The sequence below is a fragment of the Daktulosphaira vitifoliae genome, unplaced genomic scaffold (genome assembly GCF_025091365.1).
Source record: "Daktulosphaira vitifoliae isolate Bord-2020 unplaced genomic scaffold, ASM2509136v1 Scaffold_1, whole genome shotgun sequence".
Classification (NCBI taxonomy): domain Eukaryota; kingdom Metazoa; phylum Arthropoda; class Insecta; order Hemiptera; family Phylloxeridae; genus Daktulosphaira; species Daktulosphaira vitifoliae.
Genome location: NW_026099572.1, coordinates 14,430,496 through 14,448,685, shown reverse-complemented (window position 1 = coordinate 14,448,685; position 18,190 = coordinate 14,430,496). Strand labels below are relative to the sequence as shown.

At 32.6% G+C, this 18,190-nt stretch overlaps 1 protein-coding gene across 5 annotated transcripts; it reads left to right on the top strand.

Annotated features, from left to right (window-relative positions):
- Nucleotides 1–1,786: 1,786 nt before the first annotated feature.
- On the top strand, nt 1,787–14,102 carry LOC126910392 (uncharacterized). 5 transcript variants are annotated; one of them, XM_050692940.1, is made up of 9 exons: nt 1,787–2,108; nt 8,152–8,196; nt 9,271–10,316; nt 11,446–11,739; nt 11,800–12,167; nt 12,229–12,936; nt 13,010–13,196; nt 13,262–13,531; nt 13,623–14,102. In XM_050692940.1, exons 1-8 carry the CDS (start codon nt 2,045–2,047, stop codon nt 13,526–13,528), a joined length of 2,979 nt encoding a protein of 992 aa, XP_050548897.1. In that variant the 5' UTR covers nt 1,787–2,044; the 3' UTR covers nt 13,529–13,531; nt 13,623–14,102. The 5 variants fall into 5 exon arrangements, with proteins under 5 accessions (XP_050548897.1, XP_050548896.1, XP_050548899.1 ...); XM_050692939.1 differs by having other exon boundaries at nt 8,149–8,196; XM_050692943.1 differs by lacking the exon at nt 1,787–2,108 and adding an exon at nt 4,325–4,496 and having other exon boundaries at nt 8,149–8,196.
- Nucleotides 14,103–18,190: the final 4,088 nt, after the last annotated feature.

Here is an 18,190-nt window from a genome sequence, read left to right as displayed (position 1 = left end):
AAATTTATGTCACTTAAACATAAATTATATGCAACTTATGAATTTTTAAATATTTACTATATTTTATAATATTGATTAAGGTTTAGTTATAAATTACTTAATTAAATATTACTTTAAATTATATTTGTTTTTTTTTTTTGAACTAGGGAAAAACTTTGTTTTCTTCTAATGGAGCTATCTCATTTTTTTACAGCATACCCTTCATTTCTAATTTAGAACAAAAATATTGTTAATGACTTCGAAGAGTTAACCTAAGTTGGTGACATCCATCTGAATGGTAAATTGTTAACTCTTAAGAGAGTTTCATAACATGTAAGCACGTTACTAGGACCTACCGTCAAAACCGGTTTTGTTAGTGACACTACTAGCTTGTGCCACCGTACAGTTTTCGTGGTATGTCCCATAATAATATTAATACATTTTTTACGCGTACTATTACAATCGTTACTTATAACTGAGGAATGAATGTGTGCACAGACAATGCTCGCGACGCTGCGGCATTGCTGTTGCTATAATCCACTCTGTAAGCGCCGCGCGGAGGTCTGAGAACACGTGATGGTCGGCGGAGAACAGTGAATGGCATGTAACGTGGTGGGCGTCTTCATGGGTCAACCGTCGGAATCATCACCACTCTAGGTTCCAATTGGTAAAATTAAGAATATCAAAAAAAATAACGAGTTTAACCTATGAGTAATGGGACATTGGGTTTCTTACCGATGACATTGAAATAGACGTGTTTTTCATTTTATTTTTTTAAAATTTTTTTTGTAATTTTTTACTATTACATATTATTTTACTGCGCATTTCAATTACGTAAGCAAATGAACAGCTTATAGGTAGTATAGACGTCACTGTGCGCTCGGCACGGTGAACTACAGAGCAATAAAATATAGAAATATTAATTAGTTTGTTCTTAAACAACTGTTAGTATCGTTCATCATGTTCTAACAATATTTTGCACCGCTAGCAAATTTTTATGAAACGATAATTTTATAATCAAGTTACCGTGTATTTTATTTCTCGACACAAAAATAGGCTTGTGAGTAATACAAATAACTGCCATTACGTTTATAACTCCCACTTATTGCCAATGAACATCCCCGTTTTACAGTAAAATATGTTTAATGTAAAATACAAATACTAAGCAAAGACCTATACCTGGTGTTCTATAAAATATAATTTTTATTTATTTTCTGTTCAAATTCACACAGTACTTGGAGATTTTGCAAACAATGTACGAATGTTTTTATTAATAAAAATAATCATCTACGAGTTTCTTACTGACATATATTAAGTTTCTCCTTGAAAAAAGGATAATTGACGAAAGTAAAATAGTATGTTAGTGTATACGAGTCATATTTGTAAAATAATTTTAACGTTTATATATATGTTTTTTATAAAAACACGATCAGTCACGATAACGTCCAATTTAGCATTTAAAGTTTATTTTGATATGATGTTGTGAGTTAGTTTAGTCTCGTCCGCCGATGAGCGCTGTAGTCGTATTACGTTGTATGTACGGTGATGAGTTGCCGGCATTTCAGGGGATATCCCGAAGTGTTTCCCAACAACACCCCGCCCGCCCCTATCATCATTGTGATCTGAACCAACACGTGTTTATCGGGTACTGCTTGATAGGCGGGCGGAAACGGGCGCCACCGCTGTGCGCAAACCCCGCAACTCCACCTACCTCTAGACCAGACGATAGGAACGTGACCCTCCACCGCACCGCCAGCCAGCGCCTTTCTCGCACGTACAACGTTGTATTATTCTCGAGTCTCGACGGCTACCAGTAGTAAACACTTGTTCAGTACGTGAGCACGCTAGTTACGTCACCAGCGGACTCAGTACTTTTATTTTTATTTGTTTTTATTACTATCTATTTTTTAAATAAATTTTTATTTGAAACGCTTGTTTCTTGAAATCGAAATTTGTCCGTTTTCTACGGTTTAGTTAATTTATGTTACCACGATTATGGAAAAATTTGGCCAACAGGTACATTCTATGTACGAAACGGCAATCTCAATGAGGATCCGGGATCCGGATGTCTTTGGAATGTGAAATAATGCCGCGAAAACGACTGTCGGGGGACCCCCCTGTTCATAAATGTGAGTATGATTAGAATCATTCGAAATAAGCTTATCCGTATATCAATTAATTGAATAAACATCTACATCAGAAGTTAAACATCATTATTGAGATATTAGATTTAAATTGCTATTTTATTGTCTAAACCCAGGTGTTAATATTTTTTCTTTATTGTTTGACGGTTAATTTACATAGAATTATTTGCTACACCATATAACTTTTGTTTTCATATATATGTATTTACGTATGTTTGTATGGATATATATATACGGGGTTGTTTGTGTTTAAATACATCAAAGCTAGTGGGACTCATCAGTTTGTTTTGCATGTTACAATTATCAAAAATTATTATTATTATTATTGACTTGTGTATTGCTATTTTACTGCCGTCGATGTTCTTTCAGTTCCTGTGGTCTATTAATTCTCATAATATCCTTTTGTCGCGGGGATATTGTACGGTTACAGTGGAGTATGCACTGTACGTGGAGAAATGTGCGGATTCCCCTTCTCTCCCGGTGCCCGTCCAACCCACCGGCCGCGCGGTCCCCTCCGCCACCGTCATCGCCTCGTCACGTTCCCCGGTCAAACGGGTCACGAGGAGTCCCCAGCGGAATCCTACTCACAATATTCCCACGTTGCCGCTGTGCGCCTCCTGTATACCGTCGTCGTTGTCGTATTCGGTCGTCCCCCGCGTCTCTGGCCACGTCGGCACCAAGGTTCCCTTTATTGCGTTATTGGCATATCATCGACCCTCCCTGCCTCTTCCTATCGGTGTGAGTGTGTGTATACTTCCTCCCCACCAAGCCGGGGCTTCTACCGCGAGTCCAGTTCTTAATGTTTACAACCTGGTTCCTCGGCACCTGTTTTTGACTCCGCCACCATCTTACCGTCCTTGTTTGTGTGCATATATTATTAAGGCGCGGCACATGTGTTTTCATAACGCAATAATAATTACTGTATCAGGACATTCTAACAAGTGGGTCTGACCTGATGAGTAATAATAACAGTCAACATAGTCTAGTGTATATATGCGATGCATGGAGACGTTTCCTCTGTGTTTTTTATTACGTCACTGCACACATATAAAATTCCAGGAAGACGAAAACGGGAGAAGAAATCATGCAATATGCTGAATATTTATTTTTTTATCCAATTACCATTAATTGTTTTTTCACAATTGAATTCCTAAAAATAATTGATTAATATTTTTCCAGTTTTTTTTTTTTTTTGATTTGATTTTGATAGCGATAAATAGAATTTATAGTTAAAATGTAATAATTAACTGGATAAACAATACAACTTTGAAAAAACGTCCAACGTAATAGGTTATATACATTACTATTTTTGTAATTCACATTATGCATTTTATAATACTTTGGTATGGGTGCAATTTCAAAAAATTTTTCCGAGAGGCTTATTTATATCTAATTTTCTTCTCCATAAAATTACTTTTGAAAAGTAATATACAGTGGTGTTTTGGAGGGTATACACTGCTATACGGCGTATACCCAATAATAATTTTTTAAATTTAATGAACGTATATTCTAAAAAAATAATACATATGTAATTTTTATATTTAAGTGTATACGCCACAAATCATTTTATACCCTAAAATAAAAAAAAAAAATGTTATTTTTGTTTCAAAAATAACACTGATAATAGTTATTCTAACATTTTGGAGAGACTATCAAGACCCTCCCCTAATTTGTTCCTATATACTTCAGTACACTTTGAGGGACTTCAGAATATGATATTAGATGCTAGCATAAGAGTATTTAGGATTTTAAAACTATTATATATCAGTAATCTCTTCGTTTATCAGAATATTAATAATTTTCAAATTAATGATAAAATAATAAATTTAAAAGAGCTGCTCTTCCCTGTGAACCAAATTTTTGAAAACGCAATCCTAATTACGCCATTGTACCGTTTGTTATATAAATTTTAATTAAAACATTTTTACCGTTATGTTTGAATCAAAATAGAAATCAAAATAATTATTACTGTGAAAATTTAGATCTATTTATTAATAATATCGCATGTAAAATTTAATGCTGTTTGCTTCTCGATTCGATAAATATGTTAACTGATAAGTACTTAACATGAATTTTAACATTAAATAATGTATACATTTAGAACCGCGGCGTTATCGGTACCTCTTCTGTTTATTAGTCATTGTAATTGATTAAATATGAAACTCATTGTGGCTTGTAATTAAATAGTATTATCGTTTAGTCAGTTGTGTGAGTTTTAACGTGATGAACGAAATAAAGTGATAATTATAAATAAAATAATGCACCGTATATGTTTATAGCTAGTAATTAAATAGTGATGTTTTTTTTTCAACGTTTAATGTTTAACTAATGCAATCTTTTATAACAACAAACAGAAGTGTCTACTGTTATACGGTACTTATGATTATATTATTAAAATTATTACAAAACTTAACGAATTCCGTTGTTGTGACACACGACCGGTACGTGCAACACCACAATTAAATCTCGATTTGCATTTGGTGTTTGGACTTGAAGAGACAAGACGTGGTGAGACATTATTACGTCCACTGTCCCAGTCGTGTATTTAATAATAATTTATAATACAACACGAATATTATTGTTTATTGACCAATGAATATTTGATCGGTGCTATTAGGTTGGTTATAATTCACTAATTGAATGCTGTTGTTGTTACACATATAAAAGACACATAATAATGATATGGCATTTTTCTCTTGACGTTATTAACCGTGTCTCGTCAAAATTGACCGTCTTACTCGACAGAATATTTATGCTGTTCAAGCTACTATTGCTGCTATGCGGCGGACCGTTTGAATATTATCAAATAATGAGCAAAGTCCGGAGTTGATAAATAGATATTCTTTGAGTAATCATGATGTGTTTTCAAACCGTCTGAGTTATCGTCGTTTCTCGTGTATTGCGACCTTTGACACGGTTAACCGAACACCTCCTTGACAGACTGTCGTGTACCGATTCCTCCTACTTATTCATGTCATACTTCTGTGTACAGTCAAATGCAACGGCCTTGATTCCAATACAATATCATGTCAAGAGTATGTGCGCGCACAGTAGGGTGTTTTCTAAAAAGGTGCGGTGGCCGTATCATGGCTGGACACCGTGTGTACAACGGGTTTGCACCGGATACCTGTGTGTATGTGTATACTACTATACATAAATAATCGTTATTTCAGAAGGGATACATGTCCGTACAAAAATAATATAATAATGTACCAGAGCAACCGGTTTTTGTTATCCGTGGACTGGATGGCGCCAGCCAGGCGGCACGCCTGCAGCAGCGGCGTCAGGCAGGTAAAACGAAATCTGTAGCCGAGACCTGTCTATCGCCGACTCGGCGACTAGAGTCTGGGCAATTTTCAGCAGCGCTCACTCGCACCAGTTTTTTAGCTATTCAAAAAATGATTCCTCATCATAATTTCCAGCCGTACGGTTTGTTACCATCGCCACCTCGCCAACATAGTTGGCACATCTTCTATGATTTTTCTAGACATGGGTAACCTCATTGCGAATTCGATGGGGGCAATGACATTATCCACTTGTAAACACTGTGCTATAGTTTTGAAAACGCTTGTTATCTCCCATAATCTTAGGTGATAAACTTTCAAATAAAACAATTTTATTTTATTTACTCAAATAATATTGTTTTCAACTGTATTGCTCGTCTTAAAAAAAAAATCGACACAATAAATGTAGTTATTTAAGAAAACTTATGCATTAACTTATTGAATAACTGACTATTACAGTCAAATCTTGCGATTTGTTAATTTAACTGATTGTCAATTCTATCGTATCATCACTTATTAGTTAATTATTACTAATTACCGTCATAACCCTTTTAATCCCCGTGATAAACTATTACTAACGTAATATAATATATAATATCATGGGCTACCTTTATTGAAAAAACACTCAGTCCTGACACAGCAATCGTGCGGTGACGTTAATCAAGTATCTGCTGATCACAATTGTTCCCGCCGAAAGCGCACAGAAACGGTTTTGTGTTTTTTACATAATATTTGTTTTAAATATTCATTTTTGTTTCGCAACTACGTCACTCACTCACACATAGCTACTCACATTCTATAACACGCGTATAGTAGCTGATGTAAACATATTGTGTTTAATGTATACGTGCCGCGTTTAGCCGAAGGTTGTTGATCGTTGAAGACTTTCCTGCCGTTGCCACCGACCACTTCACTCGGTAGCGTTATTGTAAGGCGATTGATACACATAACTATTATTCATATGTCGTTTGATTATTAATATTCTTTTTCGATCCGAGACAAAAAAAATCTTCATAGAAAGTAAGAGAACTCATCGAGTGTATGTAATGTTGTGGTTGGTCTAGCCAAACTGGAAAGAGAATGATATCTTTTCGTACTGACTGACTGACTTCGATATTTTTTCAGTTAGAAAACATTCGCAGATCTAACCTTGCTGGAGAAAGTACCCAGCTCATTTTCCTATTATCAATTATAGTATGTATTCAAGTAGCGACGGTTCGTCTATTTGAGACCGAGTAGGTAATGGGTTTTTTATCAGAATATACTGTGAGTAATTTGTTTTGCTCGGAGTGCTTTCGTCATCGCTCGCCGCTCACCAGACGACTCGGCCGTCTGTGGGTAGTACGGGCGACTGGCCATGTGACGGGATGTAAATATAGGACGTTCAGGCGCTAATAATAAAATATAATAGTTTATTTAAGGTTATAGCCAATTAATTATCGTTAAGAAAAGTAATAATAACGTAATAGCCATACAAACAATGAATTCAACTTTTTTTTTTGGCACATTTCTTCCTAGTGATACGTCAATGCGGGTTAAGCGTTTTAAATAATTTGACTGGCGCTTGTCCAAATTTCTTGTATATTATTCGGCTGCAGTTATTTAGGTAAATTATGTGTAAAAATGACATTTTATTTATTTGATTGTTAAAAAAAAAAAAAAACACAAATTAAATATTAAACGCGGATAGCAGTCGTATACCAAACCATAACAAGATGATCATATTATAACGGAGACCTGAATTTGACGATATTTTGTGTTAAACATTTTTAGACTTTACTCGTATCAACAAAACACAACAATGTCTGTCAAATGATTTTCTATACATTTTGAGCAAGTTATTGGTACTTGTGTTTCGACGTTTCGTATTGACTCCATCCGATCAACCGATTTTGTATTGAATTTGTACAAATTGGAAACGTTTTGGTATTTGTTACCAACGCGTAATTGGACATCATTCGTACGAATGTTCAGCGAACAACTACACACATACCGTTGTTAGTTCTTTAAACGTTTTTGCATGCCACGTTTTTCCACAGTCGACTCTTGTCCGGCCGGTTTGGCCGTCACTGGTGTTAAGCACACTTCGTCGCCTCCCCAAGCGTTTTAGCGGTGAAATACCCCGTACAGGTGGCAAACCGGTTCTTTCGGTGCGGTTCGATCGCCTCGCTAGTTGCAGTAGTAAAACAAAAACCACAAATGAAAAAAAAAATACTATAAACCGTTCGTCCTTGCCGACGGTCGACAAAAAGAACCCTCACATCCGTAAGTAGGATGGGGCGTTGCCAAATTAGAGGAAACGTGTTTCCTTGTCGTAGTCTTCGTGTTCTTTTACACATCTCGATAAAATTAATGTTATTGGATCGAGCGAATGAGTAACGTTTCTCTTCTTTTCGACTTCGCTAATATTAGCTTTTGGCCTATTCAAGTTGTGCGCGCGCTCTGCCCACGTATATTACACATGCATCGTATACGTTCTACATTTATTACCGAGCATATGTACGTAGTACACACGACACACAGTCGGTCGAGAGCAGGGACGGCGATTGTAATGATCATCATTATGATTATAAAAATAAATAAATTATTGTTGTGTATAATTCCATTGACCTCGCGCCAGTCGGATACGATAACACGCGCTGACTGAGAATAAAAATTATTTTATTTCCAACATAATTATTATTATTGTTGTTGTTATGGTTGTATTTTTAATTTTGGTCGTTTTGTTTATTACTTTGCAGTAGACGATACCACTGTCGAGATGAGTCCCAGCCACAACGAACACAAAAGTGAGTACTCATTCCATTGTTTTTTACCGTAACCTCTGTGCGCCAAACTTTGCGTGTACAATTTCATTTGATTAAGTCAGTGCCGTTTAAAAATGCGTTTACCGACTATCACACAAACGAAATCCGAAGCTCATTTTTTTTTCTTCAATATGATAGCGTACACTCTTGAATAATCATCTCCTTGAACGCTAATTTAATATTATCAATGTATACCAACCGCTGAGTAATTGTTGTGGACTGTGTCTAGAATTCTTGATATTATTTTCACGGTCAACTACCTACACTTACCAGTTACAAATGGTTTCGTCATTACACATAGATATATGTGTCATCACAAATCGCGATTTCCTCCTACATTCTATATTATGCATTAAATGTTATTTCGTATCACACTCGCACTAGTTGTCCGACTTGAACGATCATTGAAATCGATAGTGTTTTTGAACGTAAGTAAGCCGGTTTGGCCAATGCGTAACTGTCCGAATTGTACACTTAGCATGGAGTTGAGTGTTGAGTTCCATATTAAACTATGTCAACACTTATTAGCAATAACGTTATTACTGACTAAATCGCGTCCAGCTTAAATTTCTTTGGCCTTCAATATTTCAGACGCCTTAGTACACCTAATCTCTGATCTTGTTATAAATAGATTATGTGCTCTGAACCTTCTTACTTTGATACAAAGATTGTTGTACACGTTTGTATTATACCTCGCAACTGTTGATCACAGTTATAACACAAGGGTGACTATGATATCGTCCTTACTTGGCTGATTGGGCGGTTATTTTTGTGCACTAATGCGTAAAAAATAGGGTGAACTTAAAATGTAGCGGTACTCAGACTCAAACGTTGTGTTTCGTCGAAAATTTGAGACGTTTCTTTTATTTTAAATTTTATGTAAATGTTAAATAAAAATCAAAATAAATAAAACTTGGTAAAACTTACCCACTTATAACAATAAAAATACAGTATGTGTTAAGCTTGAGAGTTTAATATTAAAGACTTGAAATCATATTTTTAAATAATTACATATATATGTTATATGTGTTATATATGTTTTTCTTGTGTTCGCAGATATAATGTGTCGTACCGAGAAACCTGCTCCTCCTTCGACTCCGTTGTCGGCAGGCAATTATTTACACAAGAAGTTCAAAAAAGTGGCCACGGCTGACGATTGTTCCGATGCTGCTGTTGCTACTACGCCTGCTGCGTTACCAACAGACGAACATAACGTGGAAGGTGTTTGGAGACACAAGTGTCCTTACTGCAAAACTGTGTGCACCAAGCCCAGCGCTCTTGCCAAACATTTGCAAGTGCATTCCGACGAGCGACCGTTTCCGTGTGAAACGTGTGGCTTTGCATTCAAAACAAAAAGCAATCTTTCAAAACACTGTAAATCTCAGTCGCACACCGAAAGACTCGCCAAAGAAGAACCGGAAGTGGCGAAGCCCAAAATTTACAAACCCAAATTTCGTACTGTTTCGTTGTACACTAAACTGGAAAATAACGCGATTGACAATCCTGAATCACAATTGCCCAACAATACTCCCAAGTATGATTCATCACAACCATTAAACCTATCTGTGACTTCTGTCAAGAAAAGTTCAGAAAGAGATATTCCTCCAGTTGAAAACGGCAAATCTGAATTAAAAGGTGTCTATAAGTTATTGTTGAATCAGATAGTCAAGTGTAACGTGAAGAAATCGCATCTTTTTTGCGAACAGTGTGGCTTAAAGTTTAACAATCTCGAAGACTTGACTAGGCACGTATGCGATAAAAGTCCAACAAAACTTCATAATGCCAAGACAGTCGTCATGCCTCTACCGTCTCCAGGCCCTTTATTGGGTCGAACACCTCTCGTTGAATTCCACCGACCCAAGGAGCCGGATACGCCGACAAAGCCCCCAATGTTTGTTCGTATGGACGACATCGGACAACAGCGTGGTATGCTTACTATTTTGCAAGGTGGAAGAGCTGTACCATTTGTCCCTGGAATACCTGGTCCTCATACAGCTATTCCCCAACAAATGCGGTCTCCCTATGAACTGAAGCAAACCGAACCTCCCCCAGCAAAGAAACCAAAATTAGAAGAAGAATTTGTCATTTCTACTGCGCAACAGGTAACTGCTAATATCAAAATTAAATATGAAATATGTCTTAAGTTTTTTTTTTTTCAATTACTTGGAATTAAGTTGCATATATTATTACTCTATGCTGAACCGCTTTAGGGGGGGAGGATACTGGTTACGAGTACCCTCAATGGCAGGTACTAAAATATAAAGTAATAAAAATTATGGAATGAAGATTTTTTTTTCATGCTCAGAATTAACCAAATGGCATAATTAGTATGTTTAGTTATTTGTATAAAAATATATATATTCAAGTTAACTTAAAAAAAAAAAAATTTTTATTCAGGACTAGTAAGAATTCAGAACTTTTCTTGTTATATATATTGCTTTTAGTTCAGTTTCAGTGTAACTTTGAAAGTTACATTTGTTTGGAGTAAATACTCTCTTTTTTGATATATTTATAAGATAGAATTTTACTATAACTTTATTTTTTAATTTTAGGGGGCTAAAAATGTGAAGACTTCCCCATTGACCATACAAACTTATATTTTAGGTAATCAATTACCTAAAAAAAAGTTAACTTAATTTTATATATATATATATACTAGTCTGTCCTTCCACTATTGAAAAATCCTGGATATGCTAATGTATATATATATATATATATATATATATATATATATATATATATATATTCTTAAATAAGATAGGAAACATATAAATTGTTAACAAAGCATTTTTATTTTTCTAAAATTAAATAAGTATGGCTTAGCAAAATATTACAGAAACAGTTATTTATTATGAAGTTATTTATTTATATAATTACACGGGCAGAAGCCCTTTTTACAATTAATACATATACATAATTAGGTAATCTAACATTGACTAAATTATATGGTATAAATACAAAATTAATTATTTAATGCTAAGTTAAACACAAATTAAATTGAAAAATTAGGGTCTATAAAAACAATTTAAAAAGTAGTTATTTTTACTGTTCAAGGTTTGAGTCAAAGAGAATATTTTAAAAGTATTTTGAAGTGAATACTTTTCAATTTTCACTTCAACCATTTTGATTGAGTGTAAATATTTTTATATATTGTTAAAGAAGATTCATAACTATTAATGCTAAGAAACCTTAAATATTTTTCAAAACTTATTTCTTATTTTGTTTTTGTAGATTACAAATACCTCTGTAACAACTACAACTGTAGTAGCTCAAAAATTTGTACGTCCAACATCATTGGCTTTTAAACCAGGAACTTTTAGTACAAATAGAATGTTGCCTGTGGTTAGTCCAGATACACCCAGACCAAAGAAAAGTTATCAGCAGCTATACTTAAATGGGCATGCATATACATATCTTGGTCTCAAATGCTCTACAAGAGTATTTTACTGTACATTGACTAAATGTCAACCAACATACACTATCCTTCCAGAAGTTAACAACATATCTATGTACTCTAATTGGAAGGTAGTACAAAAAACAATTAAAAGAAAATATAAATTAGTATTTAATTTTTCATAAATTTAGATTTGTTCTGATGTGGGTAATAACATGCTTGGTATACGTGGTATGGATTTCTATGATTCAAGTCAACGAAATCATAGATATACATTAGCTGGAAAATCTCATGACTATTTAGTTGCTCATTCTTCTTACAAGCACCAAAAGACTCCTGAAAAGTCCAACAAAATAGAGATATCATCAGCTGGTAAACTAAAGATATGCCCGGGTGGTTTTGAGTCCAATGAAGATTATGTGTATGTAAGAGGTAGAGGGCGAGGGCGATATGTTTGTGCTGACTGTGGAATTCGTTGTAAAAAACCATCAATGTTAAAAAAGCATATCAGAACCCATACAGATTTGAGGCCTTATACATGTACACAATGTACTTTTAGGTAAAATATTATTATTAATTCATTTAATCACATTACTTAATCTATTAAATTATTGTTTTAGTTTCAAGACCAAGGGTAATCTTACGAAACATATGAAATCAAAAGCTCATTTTAAAAAAGGAGTTGAACAAGACTTAAATCAATCATCATCTGATGAAGTGAAACAGCTAGATTCAGAAGATATGGAAGATTATTCTGAAGATAATTTGGATGAAGATGATGATGTTGATGAAGAGGAAGAAGATGATGATATATTGGATAGACTTAGTTGGCGTAAATCACAGTCTGATTTTGATGCCGCACGTTCTTTATTAAGGCTTTCACAAGTAACTCCTTCTCAAATACCTCAGTCAAATCATGCTAAGGCTGGTATTTTACCATATGACCATAGGCCAGTATCATATCCATATCAATCTCCTTTACCATTAACAGAATCTGAGATGCTAGGAAATAATTTACCTGAGAAACAAATAAGTTTATCTGCACAACCATGTAATTACTCTGCAGTTTCATCAGGTCTTCCTACATCTTCCCCTGACACAATTCCAGCTACCCTTCAATCTAGACCTTCAGATCTCAGGCAGTTTAATTCAGTATCCAATAATAATCAAAAAACAAATGGTAATAAACCTATAGATTTATCGCGTTTTGGAAATAATTTAGAAAGTGATCATGGTAATAAATTACATACAATCATTTCACCTCCAAGAAAGCCTAAAGCATTGTTTAGACAACCAACTACAAATGGTCCATCACAAAAATATACAAGGTTAGTGTAGCATTCATTTTAAAATATTTTAATGTTTTTTTTTACATAATAATTTAATGAAATTTAAATTTAGTATTTTGGAAGATGGGCGAAGTAAATGTATGGTGTGTGATAAAGTGTTCAATAAACCCAGTCAATTACAGTTGCACATTAATATACATTATTTTGAGCAACCATTTCGCTGTGAAACCTGTAAAGAATCATTCCGGACTAAACATCTTCTGCAAAAGCATTTAGATTCTAATTCACACTTAAATAAAGTATAAAAATGATATAAATCTTATGTATATTAAATAAATATATTAATTTATATTTTTTTAATTAGACAAATATGATTACTACCCAAGGGCCAGTTATTAAAAATCCACGACCTTTTGAATGTGCTGATTGCCAAGTTGGTTTTCGAATTCATGGACATTTAGCAAAACACTTACGTTCAAAAATGCATATCCTTAAGTTGGAGTGTCTTGGAAAAATACCATTTGGAACATATGCAGAAATTGAAAGATTGGGACTAAATTTAAATGATATAGACACCACAGATTGTGATAGTGCTCTGAAGAGTTTACAAGCCAGTCAAAAAGCAGTTTAATAGGTAATTAATAATTAAAATGCACTAATGTCTTATTTCATTCTAATTGCAATTAATATAAATAAAATAATTAATTATAATTATTTTGTTTCAGCAAATAAATTCATATTGTTAAAATTGAATTTAATTGATCCTGAGGAGTAAATATTGAGCACTCAATTTATTATAAAAAGACTGATTTCTAGAGTTTTATTTTGTAACATCTAGAAAACTGTGATACTGAGACTTATAATATAACCTTGCAATATTACAGCATGACATAAACAAATGAGCAATTGAAGTGTCCACACATTTTATCCAAAATGTTGTTGTAGTTTTTTGCTCTGTTAAATTATTGTTATATAAAAATGGGTAAAAATTGGAAATGTATGAAAAAAATGTATATGTACATTATTATTATTATACTTTCAACTAAGTTTTAGAGAAAATTAAAGCTTAGTTAATTTATTATTGATGAGGTATTGTACATTTCTATGTAAAATTGATGGAATTGTTTGTTTATTTTGTGTAATTTGTTATATATTGATGTTTCACTTTTATTCAAAATGGAGTAAATGATGTGTTTAAGCTTATAGTTTCTTTTTTTACCTTATGTTTTATCTGCCTATTGCTTATTTTTTCTTTGAAACAATCTCAATAATTGTAGTTTTTAAATCAATAATTTGAGAAGTTATTAATTTATTAACCATATACTGCTATATTTTTGATTATTTCTAAAAAAAAAAAAAATTTTCTTGATACTCTATTTTTCAAAAAGCTATAATATAATTACAAATTCAAATAATATTTTCGAAATATACTACTTGCTTTTTCTTAAGAACCTAATTATGTATTGAAGAATGTTAAATTTTTTTTATAATAGATAAAATAAACTTTAATTTTGGTTCTGGACATACTTATCAAAGTAACAGAGGCCTCATATTTTGGCTTATCAACTTATGCTTTTGATAGGTGGCTAAATTTATCCTTTTTCTTACTTAAAAATCATTGACGATTTATATAAAAATATTCATGAGGGGGTCTTTTTCATTTAATTATCCTTTGGGTTAAATACAAGTATAAGAACATACATTATAATATAATTTAGCATTGTGTTTTAAAAAATAGGTAAAAATAACTATTGAGTAATACAGTTATTATTATGGCTGTATTTTCATTTTTATATTCGTAGAAAACGTTATTTGAAAAAAATGACGTTCTAGACGTAATAATAAATGGAATAGCAGTTACTCCAAAAGTGGTTGTAGGTAAATTTATTTTAACTCTGGTCCAACAAATGATAACAAACTACCAAGTATCTGCATTGATTAGAATCTAGTTGATTACAAAATTCGATAGAGTATACTTTATAAAAAATTTGTTGATAACTCTTATCTTTAATTTGTTTCTTTATTTATAATTCAGTAGTTACAATAGGTAATTTATTTGTTATTTGCGTGCTCTAAAATTTAGAGTCTAAATAATAGTAATAAAAATATGACTAAAAAAAGGCAGGAATTGTTTTTAATTTTAAATAAAATCAATTTTACATTGTTTATAATTTATATTTATTTTAAAAATGTTTATAACTAATTTGTTATTAGTATTTAGGTATAAATTATTTTTTCTTAATAACTTTAAAGTTGAAAAATTAAATCAGCTGATGTTCACATCATTATTTTATTAGCTTCGATGCGAAGCTGAGAAGGTATTAGTTTTACTATGATGTGTTTTTTTATTTTTTATTTTTTTTTGTGTCTGTTACCACTTTTTCTCAGTCTCACCGAACCGATTTCTTTCAATGATACGTCAAAAGATCACAAATAGTGTCTAGTCGGAGACATTACCCTCAAAAATTGCCATAACTTTTTTATATAGATGCATGATATCGTTAATTTAATTTGATATATTTTTTTTATAAATCTGACCCTTTACCTGCCCACGGGGGGGATTTAAAATGACAACTTTTTCCACTTAAATTTTTAAAATATTCCGGAAGTCTGACACTTTTATCTATATCTTAAATTAAAACTAATGTAATATACTTTATTATGGGAAAAAAAAATGTTGGACTTTATTTTGTCTTCACGTTGAAAATGGCTACCGAATGATATTTTTGTGTGAAAATTTTCGATTTTGTATTTTCCATTTTTAACTTTATTATGCTATAACTTTTTGAAAAATGTATGGATCAACACAATTTTTTTATGAGAAATAATATATTTTAATAATCCCTTTTTCATTCGATATACTTTATCTTAATCAGGATATTAATAGGGAAATAGCAGATCATGTACCTTTTGGAATAATCCACCAATTTTTTTTAAAATAAACACAAATGTTGAACTGGTAAGATTCATAGAATGGGATACTGTCTAAGGAGGAGTGGAGGGAGCCCCCCACAAACTTTTCATGGGAAACAAATTATGGAAAATGATACAAGGGCCCAAAATTATTGGCCCCTCCAATAAACATTTTCTGGCTACGTGCCTGGTATCAGATTGTCGGAGTCTACCAGTTGTTCGTAACAATTACTACTTTGTCAAATGTCGGAGCATCATCAGTTCGTGGCAAAGGTGTTTTCTCGGCGATGGTAATACCGTTGTAACAACGTCTTATTTAGTTAAGTAACTTGTCGGCTGATTACATCAGATAGTTTGTACGGGACTTTAATTTGATCTGTTCCTGCGGTCAAAATTTCTACCTTATATAATTTGATTTTAAAGAAAAGTTTATGTTATGAACATATATTAGGAGTAGAAAAAATCATAAATTTAATATTCACTTCCAACATAGGCAATAAGTGACTCCGTGTATCCATTACTTAGTTATTTTATTAAAAACGCATCAAAATTCAGGTATTTTAATAGGTCTTTTCTCCTTGATAGTAGTTTTAGTATGGAATTCCAGTATATACGCCTAAAAATAATATTTTAGACTCAAATAATATTCTTCAATAAGAATATTCTAATTGTAATAATTCTACATAAACCCTCAACTGAAATCTTATTAAAACTATTATTAGTATCTACCAATTGTTTATGTTTAAGAATATTATTTCATAAATCTAATTTATTTAAATTCTGTTTCTAAGATTTTAAAATTCTGGGCTGGAATAAAAACTGCATGGGTCCCGGTGCAATACTTCGAGATAGCTGCCCATCATCAAAATGAAATATCGCTTCCGCGAAAAATTAAATAACATTTTTATTTTAAATTCCATGATAAACTTCTGATAAGATATCTTTTATGTTTTATCAAATTGTAAACCCACAGATAAGAAATCATCCACATCTGCCGGTTTAATGTGGTATAAGCCCACTGGACAATTTTTTTTTTGACACAATGGTCAGCAATGTCAGTGAAAGCTAATTCCACTGTAGTAGTTAACTACTTTAATTAACAATAAATGTATTTTAACCTTTAACGTTACTCTGTTTTCTTATGTAAGATAGAGGAAATTTTGCTTTCTTAGTAAAATTATTTTTAAACTAAAGGATTTTCTCAAATAACCAACTCAACTGTAAAAAGAATATTTGTTTTTAATTGTAGAAAAAGCTAGGTGTGCAGTAAGTAAACGAAGTTTAAGAGGTTATTGAGTTGTATGATAGGCTAGGAACAAAAGAAGTTAATAGACTTGCAAAAGTAAGAGAAAAACAGTGTAAAGATTACCATAACGGAAGGTGTAAAAAACCGATGTTTAGAGGATGCCAACAAGCGATGATGTTGTGAAATAAGGTGGAAACAGTATTTTGAAAAATTACTGAATAAAGAGTATTCAAGAGTGACGTTAGAGAATGTCTAATGGAATGAGGGACTGGTAGATTTAATTAGTGAGAAAGAAGTATGGGACGCTGTGGCATCAATGAAAAAGAATAAAGCAGTAGGACCAGATGAAGTGCGTATGTAAAATGAAGTATGGAAAATATTAGGCGGTATTGGCATAAGGTCGTTGAAGGAACTTTTAAATAAAATCCTATTAGAACGGTTGAAAATGAATGGAGGAATAGTATTGTGGTGTCGATATTTAAAGGTAAAGGTGACATACAGGAGTGTGGAAATTATAGAGGCATAAAGCTTATGAGTCATAGTGTGGAGATTTGAGAATAGGTAACAGATAAGAGAATAAAAAAATGAGACACTGTATGATGGCACTTGTACCAGAGTAAAAAGTTTGGGAAGAGTAACAAAAATAGAAGGAACACAGGAGAAAAATCGATGATCTGGTGGTGGAAATTAAGAATAAGTAGAAGTAAAACAGAGTATATAGAGTACGAGTTTGACAAAGGAGAGTACGAGGTAGGTGAAATGAGGAAATCAGTGACAATAGGCGAGGACGTGACAGTAGAAGTGGAAAGTTTTAAGTATTTAGGATCAGCTGTGCAAAAGAATAGTACACTGAAAAAGAAGTCGTTTATAATATTAATAAACAGCGTTTATTGACCAAAAATGATCAAGTTTATTGATTTTAAGAACTTTTTTATTAATATTACGAACAGGTGATTATTAATATTACGAACTCGCGTTTATCAATATAACAACGACACTTTTTTAAAAAATTCGTTATACCAAAAATTGTGTTCATTTATTTTACAAATCAGTCATTCGTAAGATTAATGAACAAAAATTATTGATATTGCGTAGTTTCGTTGTATCAATTGTAGTGTTCGTTATATGAATAAC

What these genes read in the sequence shown, in the direction of transcription:
- LOC126910392 (XM_050692939.1), top strand. Translation starts at nt 2,045, where the DNA reads ATGTCTTTGGAATGTGAAATAATGCCGCGAAAACGACTGTCGGGGGAC. An exon ending in GGACCCCCCTGTTCATAAAT is followed by an intron (nt 2,109 to 8,148) that starts GTGAGTATGATT and finishes ATTACTTTGCAG; the next exon opens with TAGACGATACCACTGTCGAG. An exon ending in CTAATTCACACTTAAATAAA is followed by an intron (nt 13,197 to 13,261) that starts GTATAAAAATGA and finishes TTTTTTAATTAG; the next exon opens with ACAAATATGATTACTACCCA.